Here is a 16,696-nt window from a genome sequence, read left to right as displayed (position 1 = left end):
AAAAAAAAAAAGGAGAAAAAAAAGAATTGAGATATTAAATGTTTAACTTAGGAATTGGTGTTAAAGTAATTGGGTTTGTCTGGTAAAGTTGGAATGATACTAAATGATACTAAAACAATATAGAGTGATTATTCAATTCAGTATACTTTAGGAGTCTGAAAAAATTGTTTTTGGGTGCCTGGGTAGCTCAGTTGGTTAAGCATCTAACTCTTGATTTTGGCTGAGATCATGATCTCATAGTTCGTGAGATCTAGTCCCACATCAGGCTTGGTACTGACAATGAGGAGCCCGCTTAGCACTCTTTTGCTCTCCCTCTCTCTCTGCATTCCGGCATGTGTATATGCATGTTCTCTCTCTCAGAATAAATAAATAAACTTAAAAAAAAAGTGAATGGCCTCACACATCTTGTAAAAAATTGTTTTAAATAATGCAGGACACATTTACCCTATCACCCATTTTATTATCCAACAAAAAATTGTTGTCTATTGAATGCCAATCATCATCTAAATCCTGGGAAAAATGGATTTAAAAAATAAACAGGGTTTAAGTAGGCTAATTTTTTTTTTTTTACCTATAAGGTGATATTTTTGCTCCTGATGTACATAGAATTAAGATGAAATGATCAGCACTTGTGAACATTTGGTTAATTCCATTTAAATAACAATGACTGCTAAACCCACTTTATCAAATACTATGAAAAATGTGATTTCAGTATTATTTTAAAATTTATCTGCTCTCTCCACTGATTATAAATATTACCTTTATTGCATACTAATTATCCATGTATACTTGGTTTTCTTTCTCCCTCCCTCTCTTTCTTTCTCTTTTGATTCCTGTGTCAGCCTCACAATTTATGGCTTTATGAAATGGTTCAACATTTGGTAAGGTGCATCCCCATTTCATTAAGGATTCTTTTTTAAACGATGTTTTATTTTATTTTATTTTTTAAAGTAATCTCTCTCCCCAGGTGCCTGGGTGGCTCTGTCAGTTAAGAGTCAGACTTCTGCTCAGGTCATGATCTCCTGGTTCATGAGTTCAAGCCCCACGTTGCACTCTGTGCTGACAGCTCAGAGCCTGAAGCCTGCTTTGGATTCTGTGTCTCCCTCTCTCTCTCTGCCCTTCCCCCACACCAACTCTGTCTCTCTCTCTTTCAAAAATAAATAAACATTAAAAAAACTCTATTTAAATGTAATCTCTCTGCCCAATATGGGGGGCTCAAAATGACAACTCCAAGATCAAGAGTCACATGCTCTACCAACTGAGCCAGCCAGAAGCCCCATTCCTATACAAATTTTTCTTTAAAGTTTATTTATTTTGAGAGAGAGAGAGACAGAGAGAGAGAGAGAGAGAGAGAGAGAATGTGAGTGGGGCAGGGGCAGAGGGAGAGGGAAAGAGAATCCCAAGCAAGCTCCGCACTGTCAGGGGCTCAAACTCACGAACGGTAAGATCATCACCTGAGCCACAATCAAGAGCCAGACACTTCACTGACTGAACCGCCCAGGCATCCCTGTACCGGATTTTTTATTAACTTTTTCCCCTTACATATTTTAGATGGTTAAATTAAAATTTCTATGTTCAATTCAATCCATATTTGTAATTTACACTATGCAAGACACTGCCTTGAGACCAAGGAAGATGTAAAGAGGAAAAGAATTCTTGTTCTCAAGGAGTTCTCTATTGTATGAAATAACTGAGTAATACTCTGATTCTAGGAATATGAAAAAGAGGCAAGCTAGAACCAGCATGAATAGACATGTTTTATAGAGTTAAAAATTAGCTCTTATAACTGAGCATGCATATAAGTAGCACAGCCTTTCTTAGATGTTTAATGTGGCTGTTGTGGTAGTTTTACAGGCAGCCAGACCCCTAGGCTATCTTAAAGTTGTGAAGTGCATGACAGGTGCTGCCTCATTTTTATGTAGCATCTCTTAAAATCTAAATATTTAGAGACTCTTCCTTTTTCTTTTTTTCTTTTGGTGGGGAAACAGAAGAGCAGAATATTCATGTCCTTTACATTTTTTAAAGTTTATTTATTTGTTTATTTATTTATTTTATTATTTATTATTATAAGTTTGCTTATTTATTTGTTTGTTTGTTTATTTATTTATGTAAGTAATCTCTACAACCCAATTTAGGACTCAAACTCATGACCCCGAGATCAAGAGTCACATGCTCTTCTGACTGACCTAGCCAGGCGTTCCCAGAGTGCATTCAAAAAATTTTTTATGGGGGCGCCTGGGTGGCTCAGTCGGTTGAGCATCCGACTTTGGCTCAGATCATGATCTTGCAGTCTGTGGGTTCGAGCCCCGTGTCGGGCTCTGTGCTGACAGCTCAGAGCCTGGAGCTTGCTTCAGATTCTGTGTCTCCCTCTCTCTCTGCCCCTTCCCTGCTCATGCTCTGTCTCTCTCTCTCTCAAAAAATAAATACTTAAAAAAATTTTTTATGTTTATTTTTATTTTTTGAGAGACAGAGAGAGAGAGAGAAGGTTGGGAAGGGACAGAGAGAGAGGGAGAGAGAAATCCCAAGCAGGCTCCACACTGTCAGTGCAGAGCCTGAGGCTGGGCTTGAACCCACAAACTGTGAGATCATGACCTGAACTGAGACCAAGAGTTGGACACTTAATCACCTGAGCCACCCAGGAGCCCCAGAGTTATTAATTTTATTTTATTTTATTTTTTTAAACGTTTATTTATTTTTGAGACAGAGAGAGACAGAGCATGAATGGGGGAGGGTCAGAGAGAGAGAGGGAGACACAGAATCGGAAACAGGCTCCAGGCTCTGAGCTGTCAGCACAGAGCCCGACGCAGGGCTTGAACTCACGAACCGCAAGATCATGAGCTGAGCCAAAGTCGGATGCTTAACCGACTGAGCCACCCAGGCGGCCCCAGAGTTATTTATTTTAAACATGTTTTCAATTTGGTGGTCAATCTAGCTATTAGACATGACCACATAACCTTGTTACACATAACATTTTCTTCTGTAAATTCTTTACAATATTACTCTGGTAACTAAAGTTAACTCCACTGTAATTAAAAAATTTATGACCAAAGCCTCTGGATTTACATTCAGTGATCCTTTCATTTCCTCATATATAATGCTCATTATGTAACAAGTTATAAACGTTTTACTAGTCTTTTATGTGTAGCACAATCTTTATGACTTAAATCTACAATGTGGGTGGCATATGGCAGAATTTGTTAGGTGTTCTAACAGATGTATAAAAGGGAGAAGTAAATTTGGACTGGGAAAATCCAAATAGGCTTTATAGAGATAGAAAATGTTTCCCTTTTTCCCTTCTATGGTTCTTTGGCTGGTCTAAATTAAATTGATATAAAACAGATTAACAGGAGGAAAACAAACAAAATTGTGTATAAGGGAGCCCCATAAAGATTGGAAGACTCAAGGAACATCCAGGTAATTGAGGCTTATGCAACATCCTGAGCTAAGGAAATGGGTGGTTTGGGGATACAAAAAGGAGGAAGACCTTTCCTTGGAAGTCACAGAGGATGTTTGGAAAACAAAGCTTACCCAGCTATGCAGATAAGTTTCTTAGGGAAAAAGGTACCTCTGGAATGGCTCTCTTTCTTGTACAGGTCCCCTTTCCAATGTAAATTTAGGCAATTGAGGGGGAGGTAAAGAGCTTTCCTGAATCTGCTGGGTTTTGATCGTCTTTAGCTCAAAATAATCCTCATGCCAAAGTGACATATTTTGAAATGGTAAATTCTGCTCCCCTTCAGCTCCACGAACATGATTGCTGTACACTTAAACTCTGAAGGATGAGTGGGGTTTCAAGAAGCAAAGATAGGAGGCAGGTACTGGTGACTCCAATGTCCCAAATACAGAAAAGGGACTAAAATACGATGGACATTTTATATTGATGTTATATCTTCATAACTATCTTCTATCTTCTAGACATGTTGCAAAGTGCTGAGCAGATTTAATGATACCCTACAGCTAAGACTTTGTTCCAAAGCCAGAGATAATTTATGGGTTGGCCTGTGGCCTAGGAAGTAATCAGTAGGGCAGCTCAACATAATCAGAGTACTCTAGGGGGAAGAGCAAATACAACCTTTGACTGAAGGCTATTCTTATGTGAGACTGGCAGACTCTCAGGAGCTAACTAGGTGGGCTTAAGCATTTATTTATTGGGTACCTTTTAAGTTCTAGGCACTATTCCAGGCGGTGTGGCAATAGACAAGATAGACTATGGCTTTGCTGTCCTGGAATTAACACTGTAGTACAAAACATAGATTCTAAGAGTAAATACGTTGATTTTAAAGTAACTTACATAGGTAATAACTGATACTTAAAAAAATAAAACAGCTTGGGGCGCCTGGGTGGCGCAGTCGGTTAAGCGTCCGACTTCAGCCAGGTCACGATCTCGCGGTCCGTGAGTTCGAGCCCCGCGTCGGGCTCTGGGCTGATGGCTCAGAGCCTGGAGCCTGTTTCTGATTCTGTGTCTCCCTCTCTCTCTGCCCCTCCCCCGTTCATGCTCTGTCTCTCTCTGTCCCAAAAATAAATAAACGTTGAAAAAAAAATTAAAAAAAAAAAAAAATAAAAATAAAACAGCTTGTGTAGGAAGCAGTGGAAAGGCCACCCTAGGAGCAATTTTTGGGTAAGACCTGAACGATAGAGACATACATGGAGAGAAACCAGTAGGCAGAAATCACAAGGAAGCAAAAACAGATAATTAGGAACACAATAGAGATAAAAACAGGTGGAGAGAGAAAAGACAGAGAAGCCAATTGTTTTCAATTAACCAGAGGTGCTGTTGGATTCCCAGAGCAACTGCTACAGCTTGATTTCTGACTTCTAGTGCCATTATTGTCTCCTGAATATATGCATAAATACATGCATATTTTCCACCTGTCATCCTTATTCTGTTGTAGGATATTCCTATCTATCATCTATCTATCTATCTTTTTTTTTTTTTTTTTCAACGTTTATTTATTTTTGGGATAGAGAGAGACAGAGCATGAACGGGGGAGGGGCAGAGAGAGAGGGAGACACAGAATCAGAAACAGGCTCCAGGCTCTGAGCCATCAGCCCAGAGCCCGACACGGGGCTCAAACTCACGGACCGCGAGATCGTGACCTGGCTGAAGTCGGACGCTTAACCGACTGCGCTACCCAGGCGCCCTCATCTATCTATCTATCTATCTATCTATCTATCTATCTATCTATCTATCATCTATCTACCTACTTACCTACCTATCTACTCATCTATCTTCATCCAGTCATTTTCCTAATGAGAGACAGGCTGTTGACACTTAGCTATCATGAACAAGACTGCAGTATATATTCTTGCACACTTTCTCATGTATATGTGGGGGATTTTTGTGTATACCTAGAATTGAAATTTGTGGGTGGTAATGAATACTTATCTTCAGCTTTATTAAATAGTGTAATATTGCACTCCAAAGTTTTTTTTTTTTTTTTCTAAATAAATTTACCTTCCCATCAATAATATCCAATTGGCGTTACAGGAATTCAATTGTTTTTCAATTTAGTGGATATAAAATGGTATCTCATTGTTGCTTTAATTTGCATTGCCTTGATTATTTTCATAAGCCTAATGGCTTTTCAGATTTCATCTCTGAGAATTGATATTCTTTGCCTATTTTTCTGAGCAGTTTGGCTTTCTTATTAGTGGTATTCTGAACAGTAGTTCCCTTTTGATCATATACATATGCAGTTATATTATAAAAAACTTATCAGTCCTTTTCTTTCATTGTGTAGCTGGGGCACAGGGTGCAGGGGCACAGGGGTGCAAGAGTACCTGGCTCCAGGGGTCCCAATTTGGGACCAGTCCAGATCTGGCCACTTGTCCTGACAAAATCCAAAGGCAGAGAAATGAGTGGTGGTGAAATAAGAAAGGAATTTAGTTCAGTGAGGCCAACACTAGGAAGACTGAAGACTAGTGTCTCAAAGATTGTCTCCAAAGTGCCAAACTACTTCCGGATTTATATAAGGCAAATGGGGGACAAAGACCCATGGGTACATGCAGGTGGGCAATAAAGATCAGGTCATCAATTGTCAAGAGTGAAGTATTGCTGGCTCAGAGCAGTCCTTATTGCTTGATGGGGTAGTTTTGGTTCCCATCAGGGGATGCTTTGCCCCCATGGTCTTTTGCCTAAGTTAAGAGACAAGTTGGAAAGAAGAACTTAATCAGTGAGAATGTTTGAGGTCAAAATGGAGGTATTTGAAGTCCTCTTAAAATTTTGAGTGCTGTATGAGTCTTGCTTAGGACATCCTTCCTTCACTTATAATTGTAGAGATCTGATCCCACATTTTCTTATACATTTTTTATTCATTCATTTACATTTTTTGCATAACTACTATAGTAAGGCAGGATGCTGATTACTAAAGATATAAATATAATTAAAGTCCATAGTTTACATTTATGTTCATTTTTTTGTGCTGTACAGTTCTATGGGTTTGACAACCCATAATGTCATGTTTCTAGCATTACAGTATCATACAGAATAGTTTCACTGCTTTAAAAATCTCCTGTGCCCCATCTATTTAACTGTTGAAGGATATCTTGGTAGCTTCCAAGTTTTGGCAGTTATGAATAAAGGTGCTATAAACATTTGAGTACAGGTTTTTGTGTGGCTGTAAGTTTTGAATTCATTTGGATAATCAAAGAGCATGATTTCTGGATAGCATGGTAAGACTATGTTTAGCTTTATGAGAATCTGCTAGACTGTCTTCCAAAGTGACTATACCATTTTGTATCCCACTAGTGATGAATGAGAGTTCCTGTTTCCCAACATCTTCACCAAAGTTTGGTGTAGTCAACAGTTTGGATTTTAGCCATTCTAATAGGTGAGTAGTGGTATCATTGTTGTTTTAAGTTTCAGTTCCCTAATGACACGTGGTGTGAACATGTTTTTGTGATTATTTGCTATCTGTATGTGTTCTTGGTGAGATTCTGATCCTCTGCCCATTAAAATTTTTTTTTTCCTTTATTGTTTTAAGAGTTCTTTTGTATATTTTGGATACAAGTCTTTTATCAGATATGTGTGTGTCTTGCAAATATTTTCTCCTAGTCATGTGGTTTGGCTTTGCATTCTCTTAACTGTGTTTTTCCCAGAGCAGAAGTTTTTAATTTTACTGAAGTCTGACTCACCAATTTTTCTTTCATGGATTGTGCTTTCGGTGTTGTATCTAAAAAGTCATTGCCAAACCCAAGGTCACCTAGATTTTCTCCTATGTTTTCACTTAAGAATTTCATAGTTTTGTTTTACATTTAGGTCAATAACCCATTTTGAGTTAATTTTGTGAAAGATATAAAGTCTGTGTCTAGATTCATGTTTTCTTATATGTGGATGTCCAGTCGTTCCAGCACCATTTATTGAAAAAAACAGCCTTTCTCCATTGAATTGCCTTATGTTCCTTTTTCAACAGTTAACTATATTCATGTGAATCTATTTCTGCACTATCTATTGTGTTCCATTGATTTGTCAATTCTTTACTAATACTTCACTGTCTTGATCACTGTAGCTTTATAGTAAGTGTTGAAGTTGGGTAGTGTCTGTCTTTGTTGTTCTTCTTCTTCAGTATTTAATTGGTTATTCTGAGTCCTTTTCCTCGCCATATAAACTTTAGAATCAGTTTGTCAAAAGCCACAAAAATAACTTGTTGGGATTTGCATTGGAACTGCACTGTATAGATCAAGTTGATAAGAACTGACATTTCTTATATATTTTTAGGGTTTTGGTTTTAATATTAAGGTTTTTAATCTCCCAGAATTAATTTTTATACATAATGAGGAGAGATCAAAAATTTTCCCCATATGAATGGCAATTGTTCCAGTACCATTTATTAACTAGCCCATCCTTTTTTCACTAATTAAAAAAAAAAAATTGTTTTTATTTACTTTTGAGAAGAGAGAGACAGAGCATGAGCAGGGGAGGGGTAGAGAGAGAGACACAGAATCCGAAGCAGGATCCAGGCTTTGAGTGATTAGCACAGAGCCTGATGTGGGGCTCGAACTCACAAGCTGTGAGATCATGACCTGAGCTGAAGTCAGACACTCAATCGACTGAGCCACCCAGGCACCCCTTTTTTCACTAATTTTTAAAGCCACCTTTGTCACATTCAAAGTTATATATGTTTAGGTCTTTTTCTGGAATCAGTATTAGGTTCTACTGGTCTATTTGCCCATTCCTAAACTGTTATATAATAAATCCTACTAGGAGGGGTTCTCTCAACTTATTCTGCAGCCCTCCCTTCCCCACAAAAAAATTATAGCTGCTTTTCTTGGACAAAGTTTGGCATACATTTTAACGTCATTTAAACAAGTTCTGTGAAAAACCCTGTTGAGATTTTAATTATAATTGCATTATATTGATTAGTTCAGTCAAAACAAAGATCTTTATAAGTATCTTTTCTTTTTTATGAAAAGATTTCTCCATTGATATAATTTCATCCATAAAGGACTTGCACATCTTTTGTTAATTTTATTCTTAGGTACATAATATTTTTTTTTCTTGTGAAAGGATGCTTCTTTAAAATTACAAACTTATGGGGCCCCTGGGTGGCTCAGTCAGTTAAGCGTTGGACTTTGGCTCAGGTCATGATCTCAGGGCTTGTGGGTTTGAGCCCTGCATGCGTCTCCCTGCTGACAGCTCAGAGCCTGGAGCCTGCTTCAGATTCTGTATCTCCCTCTTTCTCTTTGTCCCTCCTCTGCTCACGTTGTCTCTTTCTCTCTCTCTCAAAAATAAGTAAACATTAAAAAAAATTACAAACTTGTGCAGTTCTCAAAATAATTTTTTTTCTTTGGATTTTATTTTTAAGTAATTTCTACACTCAGTGTAGTGAAGAAATTACATTTCTTCACAACCTTCAAACTCACAACCCTGAGATCAAGAGTTGCATGCTCCACCAACTGAGCCAGCCAGGTGCCCCTCAAAATGATTTTTTTATAATTTGCTAGTAAATTATTTTACAATTCAAAGTATAGTTTAAAACATTTTAAAATTTCATCTATATAGTATATATTATATGTACTATATATGCTATATCAGTATAAAATAATACAAATTATACAAAAATAAAAGAGATACTATCTAAAATGTGAAAGTATTGTTACAGCAAATACTTGGCGTCCAGGAAGACACAAGCAACAAGCACTAGGGGAATCAGAAAACTGTTTATTTCGCACTGGTGCTGGCCCAGTGGAGTCACCTCCAAAGGCTGAGCATCTGGCTCAGGTTTTACTGATCTTTTATACATATGTGTTTTAGTATTAGTATATTATTTCTCCCCAATTTGGAACATATAATCTATTGTTTATTGTAGTACATGATTTAAAAAAATATCTGGAAAATGTGGATTCAACTCCCTTGCTGTATTATAATACTGTATTTTCTTTTTTCAGTTTATTTTTATTTTTTAAATTTTAAAAATTTTATTTTTGAGAGAGACAGAGACGTGAGTGAGGAAGGGGCAGAGAGAGAGGGAAGGAGAGAGAATCCCAAGCAGGTTCCATGCAGCCAACACAGAACCTGATGCAGGGCTCCAACTCATCAACTCATAAAACCATGAGATCACGTTGAGGCGAAATCAAGAGTCAGATGCCTAACCAACTGAGCCACCCAGGCGCCCCTCTTGTTTTTATTAAATTCAAGTTAGTTAACATATAGCATAGTGTTGGTTTCAGGAGCAGAACCCATTGATTCATCACTTCTATATAACACCCAGTGCTATTTTCTTTTTCTTCTTTTTATGAATTTACCCTTATTGACAGTGAGCTATTTATTTTGTGATTTACAAAGCTAAATAGGTTCATTCTGAACAATCATTGTAAACTCATGTTAAGGAGGTAAACATTTGAATGTTAATTAAGCTGAATCCAGTTACTGATTTACCACTAATAAACATATTCACCATGTACTAAATGTTTCAGGGAAGACATAGATTAACAGATCATATCTCAGATCATTTTTCTCAATCATAATGAAGATTTGGAGGTCCCAATAAATTGTGGATTATACAGTTTCCAATATTATCTTAACAGAGGAAATAGCTGCTATAAAACTTGAAGCTAAAAGTTTTAAGGTAGTTATTGTAAGGTCCATGCAGGAATACCCTGAAACAGGCGTGGAGCCACTGTAAGTGCTGAGTCTCAAAACCATTTTTCTTCCCTTCCCTTTCATCTTCATCCTAGACTATAACCTGTTTTTCCTGGCTCTGAATAATTCTCAGTATGGTTAAACATCTGGCATCAAAAATAAATCTTTAAGTGTTGTCGTCTTTACACAAATAAATTTGTCCCAAATACCATGACTTCTGTATACTGTTTGCCCACCCAACTGTGTGGTCGCCAGTACAGAGTGGCTTCGAGATCAAGGCGAGCCAGTTAATCTCCCATGCCCATATTCCGGCCAAATTCAAAGGCTGATCTGGGGGTTACTTCAGGGCACGTTCCTCGCTTCCGAGAAAAACTCAGTCATAACTCAAATTCAGACCCCAAACGCCCCCGATCATGTGATCTAAAGCTTCACAGCCTTTCGAGTCTTCGCAGAGCTCAGGCTCATTCCGGAAGAGGAGCCTGCGTTTTCAGATTAAAAGCAAGCGGGACGAGCTTTAGACGACCTAGGTACCGAGCTAGCTGCAGTCGCCCATTGTGCTTGGGGCTAGAAAGTCGTCTTCAGCCAACTGACGCAGGCGGAGGCCCCGCCCTGCGCGTGACGCTAGCGTCAGGCCAGTCCCGGCATGCTTCGCGGTCGCCGGCGGTGGAGTGCAGACGAGCGGAATTTTTCCTGTGAACATCTCCGGCTCAGTTCAGCTGCTGTTCAGACCTGGGTCGGTGAGAGTGTCGTGTCCAGACGTTTTCCTACCGCTCGCCCGTCAGTCTGAGCGCCCCTAGCCCTCCCGCGAGGGCGCCCCGGGACGGAAGGATCCACCAGCCTGTCGGCGCCCGCCGTTCTCGTGGTCGCCGTCGCCGTCGTCGTGGTGGTAGTCTCTGCCGTCGCCTGGGCCATGGCCAATTACATCCACGTTCCGCCCGGCTCCCCGGAGGTGCCCAAGTTGGACGTCACGGTTCAGGATCAGGAGGAGCAGCGTTGCCGGGAGGGGGCCCTCAGCCTCCTGCAACACCTGCGGCCGCATTGGGACCCTCAAGAGGTGACCCTGCAGGTAACGCCCACATCTCAGTACGGGGTCTCTCACAGCCCAGACTCGGCCCCGGGGGGTTCTCACAATCCCTTTAGTTCTCTGTCGACCCGAGAGAACCAACGGGAACGTCTTTTTCCTCAGTCCTCTGGGAAGTGACCCTGTGTTTCCTCCATCAAACCTAGGAAGGTCACTCCCCCTTCCTTCACAATTGCTTAGCGAGGTTGTCCTTAGGGCAGATTTTCTTTCTGGAAGCAGCTACGTAAGTGACGCACCCATTCACACCGGGAAAATCCCTGTTGATAGTTGCCCCTCCTCCCACTCCCCTGGCCTTTCTAACTGCAAAAGGAACCTTTTCCATTCCCCTTGCTAGGGGGTCCTCTTCAGTCGTCTCTAGTTACCTTCTCTCCTTACTCGGATAATGCTTTAATTAATTCATCTGGTCTTTTCCTTCCCCTTCCCGCCCCTCCCCCCACCCCCTTCCCCCCACCCCCTTCCCCCCGCCCGTACCCCCACCCCCTTCCCCCCACGCCCTTCCCCCCACGCCCTTCCCCCCACCCCCTTCCCTTTCCCCACACCCCCTTCCCCTTCCCCCACCCCCTTCCCCTCCCCCTCCCTCCCCCCACTTTGCCTGCCACCCCTCCTGGCGGATAACAACCCTGGAGGTCTCACCCTGCATTATCGTCTCGAACCTTCGGAATGGCGAGAGTATTCGATTTCAAAGTAATAACCATGGTCAGGCATTACTCGACTGAGTTTTTAGGTAGCTCTACACATATTTTATTTGAATCGGTGTTTCTGAATTTTTTTATTCGTCTTAGTAAAACTAGCCATGTCTGATGTTAGGTCGATCAGTGTGTCATATTGATAGACAAAAATTGGGAGAAAAATCTTTAGAGATCTAGGCGTTTTCTAATAACTTATTTCTAATAAGGTATGATTTAGTATACGTGACATTTTGAATATTAATTTAACTTTTAGAGTTTCGGGATCTGTGACAACGAACCTCCATTTTCCTTGCATACACACATGAAAGTCAATAATTTTGAAGGCTGAGGTATTTGGAATTTGTTTCAGATCTGTTTAGGAGGTAGCCAAATCATCTGGTTTGTTTTGTTGACTAATTTATTCATTAGTGTTATTGACTTCACAGTATTTCAGATTCTTTGCTAAAGTAGTCACCTATACAAAGATGAATAAAACATGAACAGTGCTCTAGGGCCCCGGAACAGTTCCTGACACTTGGGCTTTCAGGAGTGTTAGTTTCAGTTCTTGTTGACTAGAAGAGTTTTGAGCAGATTAAAAGGACTCATGTGTTTTAGGAAAAAAAATTGTTCGGAATTTTGAAATTTTAAGGGAGCGTTAGCCAGCTAAACAGGACGTAGTGACTCCAAAATGATTTTCATGTGTAATTAAAAAAAATTTGTATGCTATATTTCCTTTAATTAAAAAAGTTAAATTAGTTCAAACTTCCAAAATTGAACCTTCCAATTGAAACTCAGAACTCCTTATTTTATTAACTTATTTGTAGTTTATTACAGAAAATTTTTATATTTATTAAAATGATTTATACTCTGAAAGTCAATTATAAACTAAGCATACTAATTAAAGACAGTGCTGCTTCCTGGGAAACTTTGGTGCTGGCAAACTATGCTACTTTTTAAGTAGAGAGTTTAAAGTTTTAAGCTTGAGACTCGTGTTTCTGTTGGTGTATTTGTCTGTAGAACAGTAAAAATAGCTATCCTGTGGTACCAGTGTTCCAGATTGTGAATTAGGTGATCTATATATTTTATCACTTAATTCTACAAACAACACTATTAGGTACTTTTTTTTTTCTTTTTTTTTAGGTGGAATTAGTGAGATAAAGCCAGGGTATAGGTAAAAAAGGGACAAAATGGGAACTTTTTGGTTATTGGAAAGTACTTGGGATTGACTCTTGCCTTTTATCTACATAGCAACTTTTGACTTTAAGACCTTTGCACTCATAATCCAAATTTCTAATATACTTGTCAGTGAAGATAAATACTACCAGGGGTGCCTGGGTGGCTCAGTCGGTTAAGTGAACTACTTCGGCTCAGGTCATGATCTCTTGGTTTGTGAGTTTGAGCCCCGCATCGGGCTCTGTGCTGACAGCTCGTAGCCTGGAGCCTGCTTCAGATTATGTGTCTCCCTCTCTCTCTTCTCCTCCCCTGTTCATACTCTGTTTTTGTCTCTCAAAACTGAATAAATGTTAAAAAAATTAAAAAAAAAAAGGTAAATACTACCACTTACTTTGCTGTAAGGATGATTATTAGAAATATAATCATTCCATGAGCAAACAACTCTTTTGATTAGAAAGTTTGACTTGGTGGTTATTTATTGGTGGTTTCTGAACCTGGGAAAATCTGACTCCCAAATTCCGTCATTCTAAACTCTTCTTTACTTTTTAAAAATTTTTTTTAAGATTTTATTTTAAAGTAATTTCTACACCCATTGTGGGGCGAACTCAGAACCCTGAGATCAAGAGTGTCATGCTCTACCAACTGAGCTAGCTAGCTAGATGCCCCTCTAAACTCTTCTTTATGATGCTTTAGGATTTCTTTAGTAAATCTCAATGGGAATATTTCTTTTGAGATTTGCTTTTATTTCCTTTGAAGTATAAAGATATTCACATTTCAGAAGGGAAGTATGTATCATATGGTCAACAGATTAATACTAGTATGTAGCCCATTTTTTTCTAAAATTTTTATGTAATGAAAATATGCTTTAAACATACCTTACAGGCTAAGTCTACTAACACTTACTTTACTTGATGATTACTCATGTCAGCTGAACTGTTCAGAATATATTGGAAAATCCAGAAGCCAGCAAAAAAGACTTTGATGCAGTCAAAATGATATAGGGCCCAGTCTTTGCTCAGAACTTAAGAGACACATGGAATGCTGTATCTCATTTTAGATGGGATTTTAACAAGTTAAGTTTTTGGTTTTCCTATTCATACAAAATTGAAAGAACAAAGTATAAAAGGGGTGGTGAGCTTTTTGGAGTGTACTGTACTGCCCTAGAGTAGATAGAGTACATTTGAAACAATAATACCAGTCAGTGCTTTTTATTTCATAATATTTTACTGAAATTCCTAGTCAGATGGGGAAGATAAATAAAGTCATAATGTAGTGTTTTTAGAATGAACATTCATATTAATATGCGAAGATTACAGAAGAACATTTAAAAAGCATACGGTTTTTTCCCTTTTGTACTACAAGTTTTTCCATGTTATTGGATGCATAGTTTTGAAATCCCCCCTTTTTTTTAAGCATACATAGACTGTCTTGGAAACCAGTGCTGTGTTTGGTTTGTAGCTACATAGCAGTTTCCATATCCCCTTTCTTCTCTTTATCTAGCCATGTTGGAAATGGTTACTAAAATAGTCTATTAAAAATCTATAAGCCTTCTTATTTTAATATCAGTATTTGATATTTAATCTTTTAAACGAAGAATCAAAACATATATATATAGAGAGAGAGTTCTAGTAAGCTGTGTCTTTACTGTTCTAACTTAATTCTCCCCCACCCCTTTTTTTAAGGTATAGTTGACACACCATGTTACGTTAGTTTCAGGTATTTCTTTTTTTTTTTTTTTAAGTTTATTTATTTTTGAGAACGTACCCCCAAGAGCTTGCATGTGCAAGCAGGGGAGGGGCAGAGAGAGAATCCCAAGCAGGCTCTACACTATCAGCACAAGAGTCCCATAGTAGGCTGGAACGGAAGTGTGAGATCATGACCCAAGCCGAAAAAGAGTTCAGCAAAATTAAGAGTTCAATGCTCAACCGACTGAGCCACCTGGGCTTTTAATTTTTTTATTTTTTATTGTATGCATTTATTTTGAGAGAAGGAGAGATAGTTTGTATTGAGAGCAAGTGTGAGCCAGGATGGGGTAGAGAAAGAATCCCAAGCAGGCTCTGTGCTGCCAATGCAGAGCCTGACGACCCATGGCTCAAACCCACGAATCTTGAGATCATGACCTGATCTAAAATCGAGAGTCAGATGTCTAACCAACTAAGCCACCCAGGTGCCCTCTTTTCTGTTTTTAGAAAGATGAGTTTTTTCCTTACTTTGAGAAGTTTCTGAAAAGTCTTAGGTAGATTCAAGTAATGTATTAAGTATGCCAGGAGGATATGATATTTATAGGAACTTTAAGTCATGTAGATAAATAATAAGGGTTCGCAGTTTTTTCAACATAAGTTTTTTTTAATAAAAAAAAATTTTTTTACATTTATTTTTGAGAGGCAGAGTCAGAGCACAAGTGGGGGAGGGGCAGAGATAGGAGACACAGAATCCGAAGCAGGCTCCAGGCTCTGAGCTGTCAGCACAGATCCCGATATGAGGCTCGAACTCACAAACCGTGAGATCAGGACCTGAGGCGAATTTGGACGCTCAACCGACTGAGCCACCCAGGCGCCCCTCGACGTAACGTAAAAAAAAATTTTTTTTAAACTTTTTTGACAGAAAGAGTGCATGTGCATGTGGGTTGAGGGAGAGGGGCAGAGAAAGAGGGAGAGAGAGAATTCCAAGCGAGCTCCCCACTGTCAGTGCAGAACATGATCCCCTGAATCCACCGAAGGTGAGGTCATGACCTGAGCCAAAATCAAGAGTCCAAGCTTAACCAGCTGGGCCACCCATGTGCCCCTCAGCATAACTTTTAATATAAATGGTTGGGTCCAATTTTCCATTTTCTATTCCCCCTCTTTCTGTTTTCAGTGTTTTATAATAAAGTATTTGATGGGTGGTAGGCCCTAAGACTCTGTTGACTGTGGCTAAGAGAGATGTATGATGTTTGATAGGCTCCTATCAAAGATGTGTAATTTTAAAAAAATTTTGTTTTAATGTTTATTTTTGAGAGAGATACAGAGTGTGAATGGGGGAGGGGCAGAGAGAGGGAGACACAGAATGTGAAGCAGGTTCCAGGCTCTGAGGTTTCAGTACAGAGCCCGACGCAGAGCTCCATCCCATGACCCGTGAGATTATGACCTGAGCCAAAGTTGGATGCCTAACTGACTGAGCCGCCCAGGAGCCCTTAATTTTTTTTTTTTTTTTAAAGTAATCTCCACCTAACGTGGGGCTTGAACTCATGACTCTGAGAGCAAGAGACCCTGAGCCAGCTAGGCTTCCCAAAGATGAATGTTTGATAGGCTCCCATGTCTTTTATTAAGATGGGACTAAAAAGTCAGAAGCCTAATACGCTAGTTCATTTTCAGGTATTAACAGCTGTCTGATTTGGACTAAACAAGTAACTTGACCTGTTTTGGGGGGCTTCAGCATAATGTGGTAGAAAGAGGATGGTTTTTGAATCCTGATACTAGCTATTTGTAACCTTTGGCAAGTTTTTAAATCTCTGAAACAGGATTTTTATCTACCTTGGAAAGCAGCAGACTGGTAGAAAATAGTAGAATTTACCACTCAATACTACTTTATCGATTTTGTAGTAATCAGGGCAGGCTAAACATTCGCTATATTAAGACCATGTATGTGTCCCCAGACTTAGCTCTTTCCCTAGGTCTGGTTTTATCACTGCTGGTGATAAACCAACTCTGACTTACA

The 16,696-nt window shown here is 39.3% G+C and overlaps 1 protein-coding gene, 1 long non-coding RNA gene and 1 other non-coding gene across 3 annotated transcripts in view; all 3 read left to right on the top strand.

The window, feature by feature from the left end:
• LOC147579268 (uncharacterized) overlaps positions 1 to 2,390 on the top strand; it is a 70,751-nt gene extending 68,361 nt beyond the window's left edge. The window contains exon 5 of the long non-coding RNA XR_015253729.1: positions 968 to 2,390. This is a non-coding gene — a long non-coding RNA (uncharacterized LOC147579268). The remainder of the gene's footprint in view (positions 1 to 967) is intronic.
• Positions 2,391 to 10,502: 8,112 nt separating this feature from the next.
• The window catches only part of ETNK1 (ethanolamine kinase 1), a 68,768-nt gene continuing 62,574 nt past the window's right edge, over positions 10,503 to 16,696 (top strand). The window contains exon 1 of the mRNA XM_025930615.2: positions 10,503 to 11,144. Within this exon, the coding sequence (XP_025786400.2) occupies positions 10,989 to 11,144 (156 nt within the window). The 5' untranslated portion in view covers positions 10,503 to 10,988. The remainder of the gene's footprint in view (positions 11,145 to 16,696) is intronic.
• Positions 16,550 to 16,681, top strand: LOC147579267 (small nucleolar RNA SNORA72). Its single transcript, XR_015254105.1, has one exon. It is a non-coding gene; the product is annotated as a small nucleolar RNA SNORA72 (small nucleolar RNA).

This window comes from Puma concolor, chromosome B4 (assembly GCF_028749965.1).
Source record: "Puma concolor isolate L17-30 chromosome B4, mPumCon1.1.hap2, whole genome shotgun sequence".
In the NCBI taxonomy this organism is placed as follows: Eukaryota; Metazoa; Chordata; class Mammalia; order Carnivora; family Felidae; genus Puma; species Puma concolor.
The sequence above is the reverse complement of the archived record's forward strand: the minus strand, read 5'-3'. Positions and strand labels throughout refer to the sequence as shown.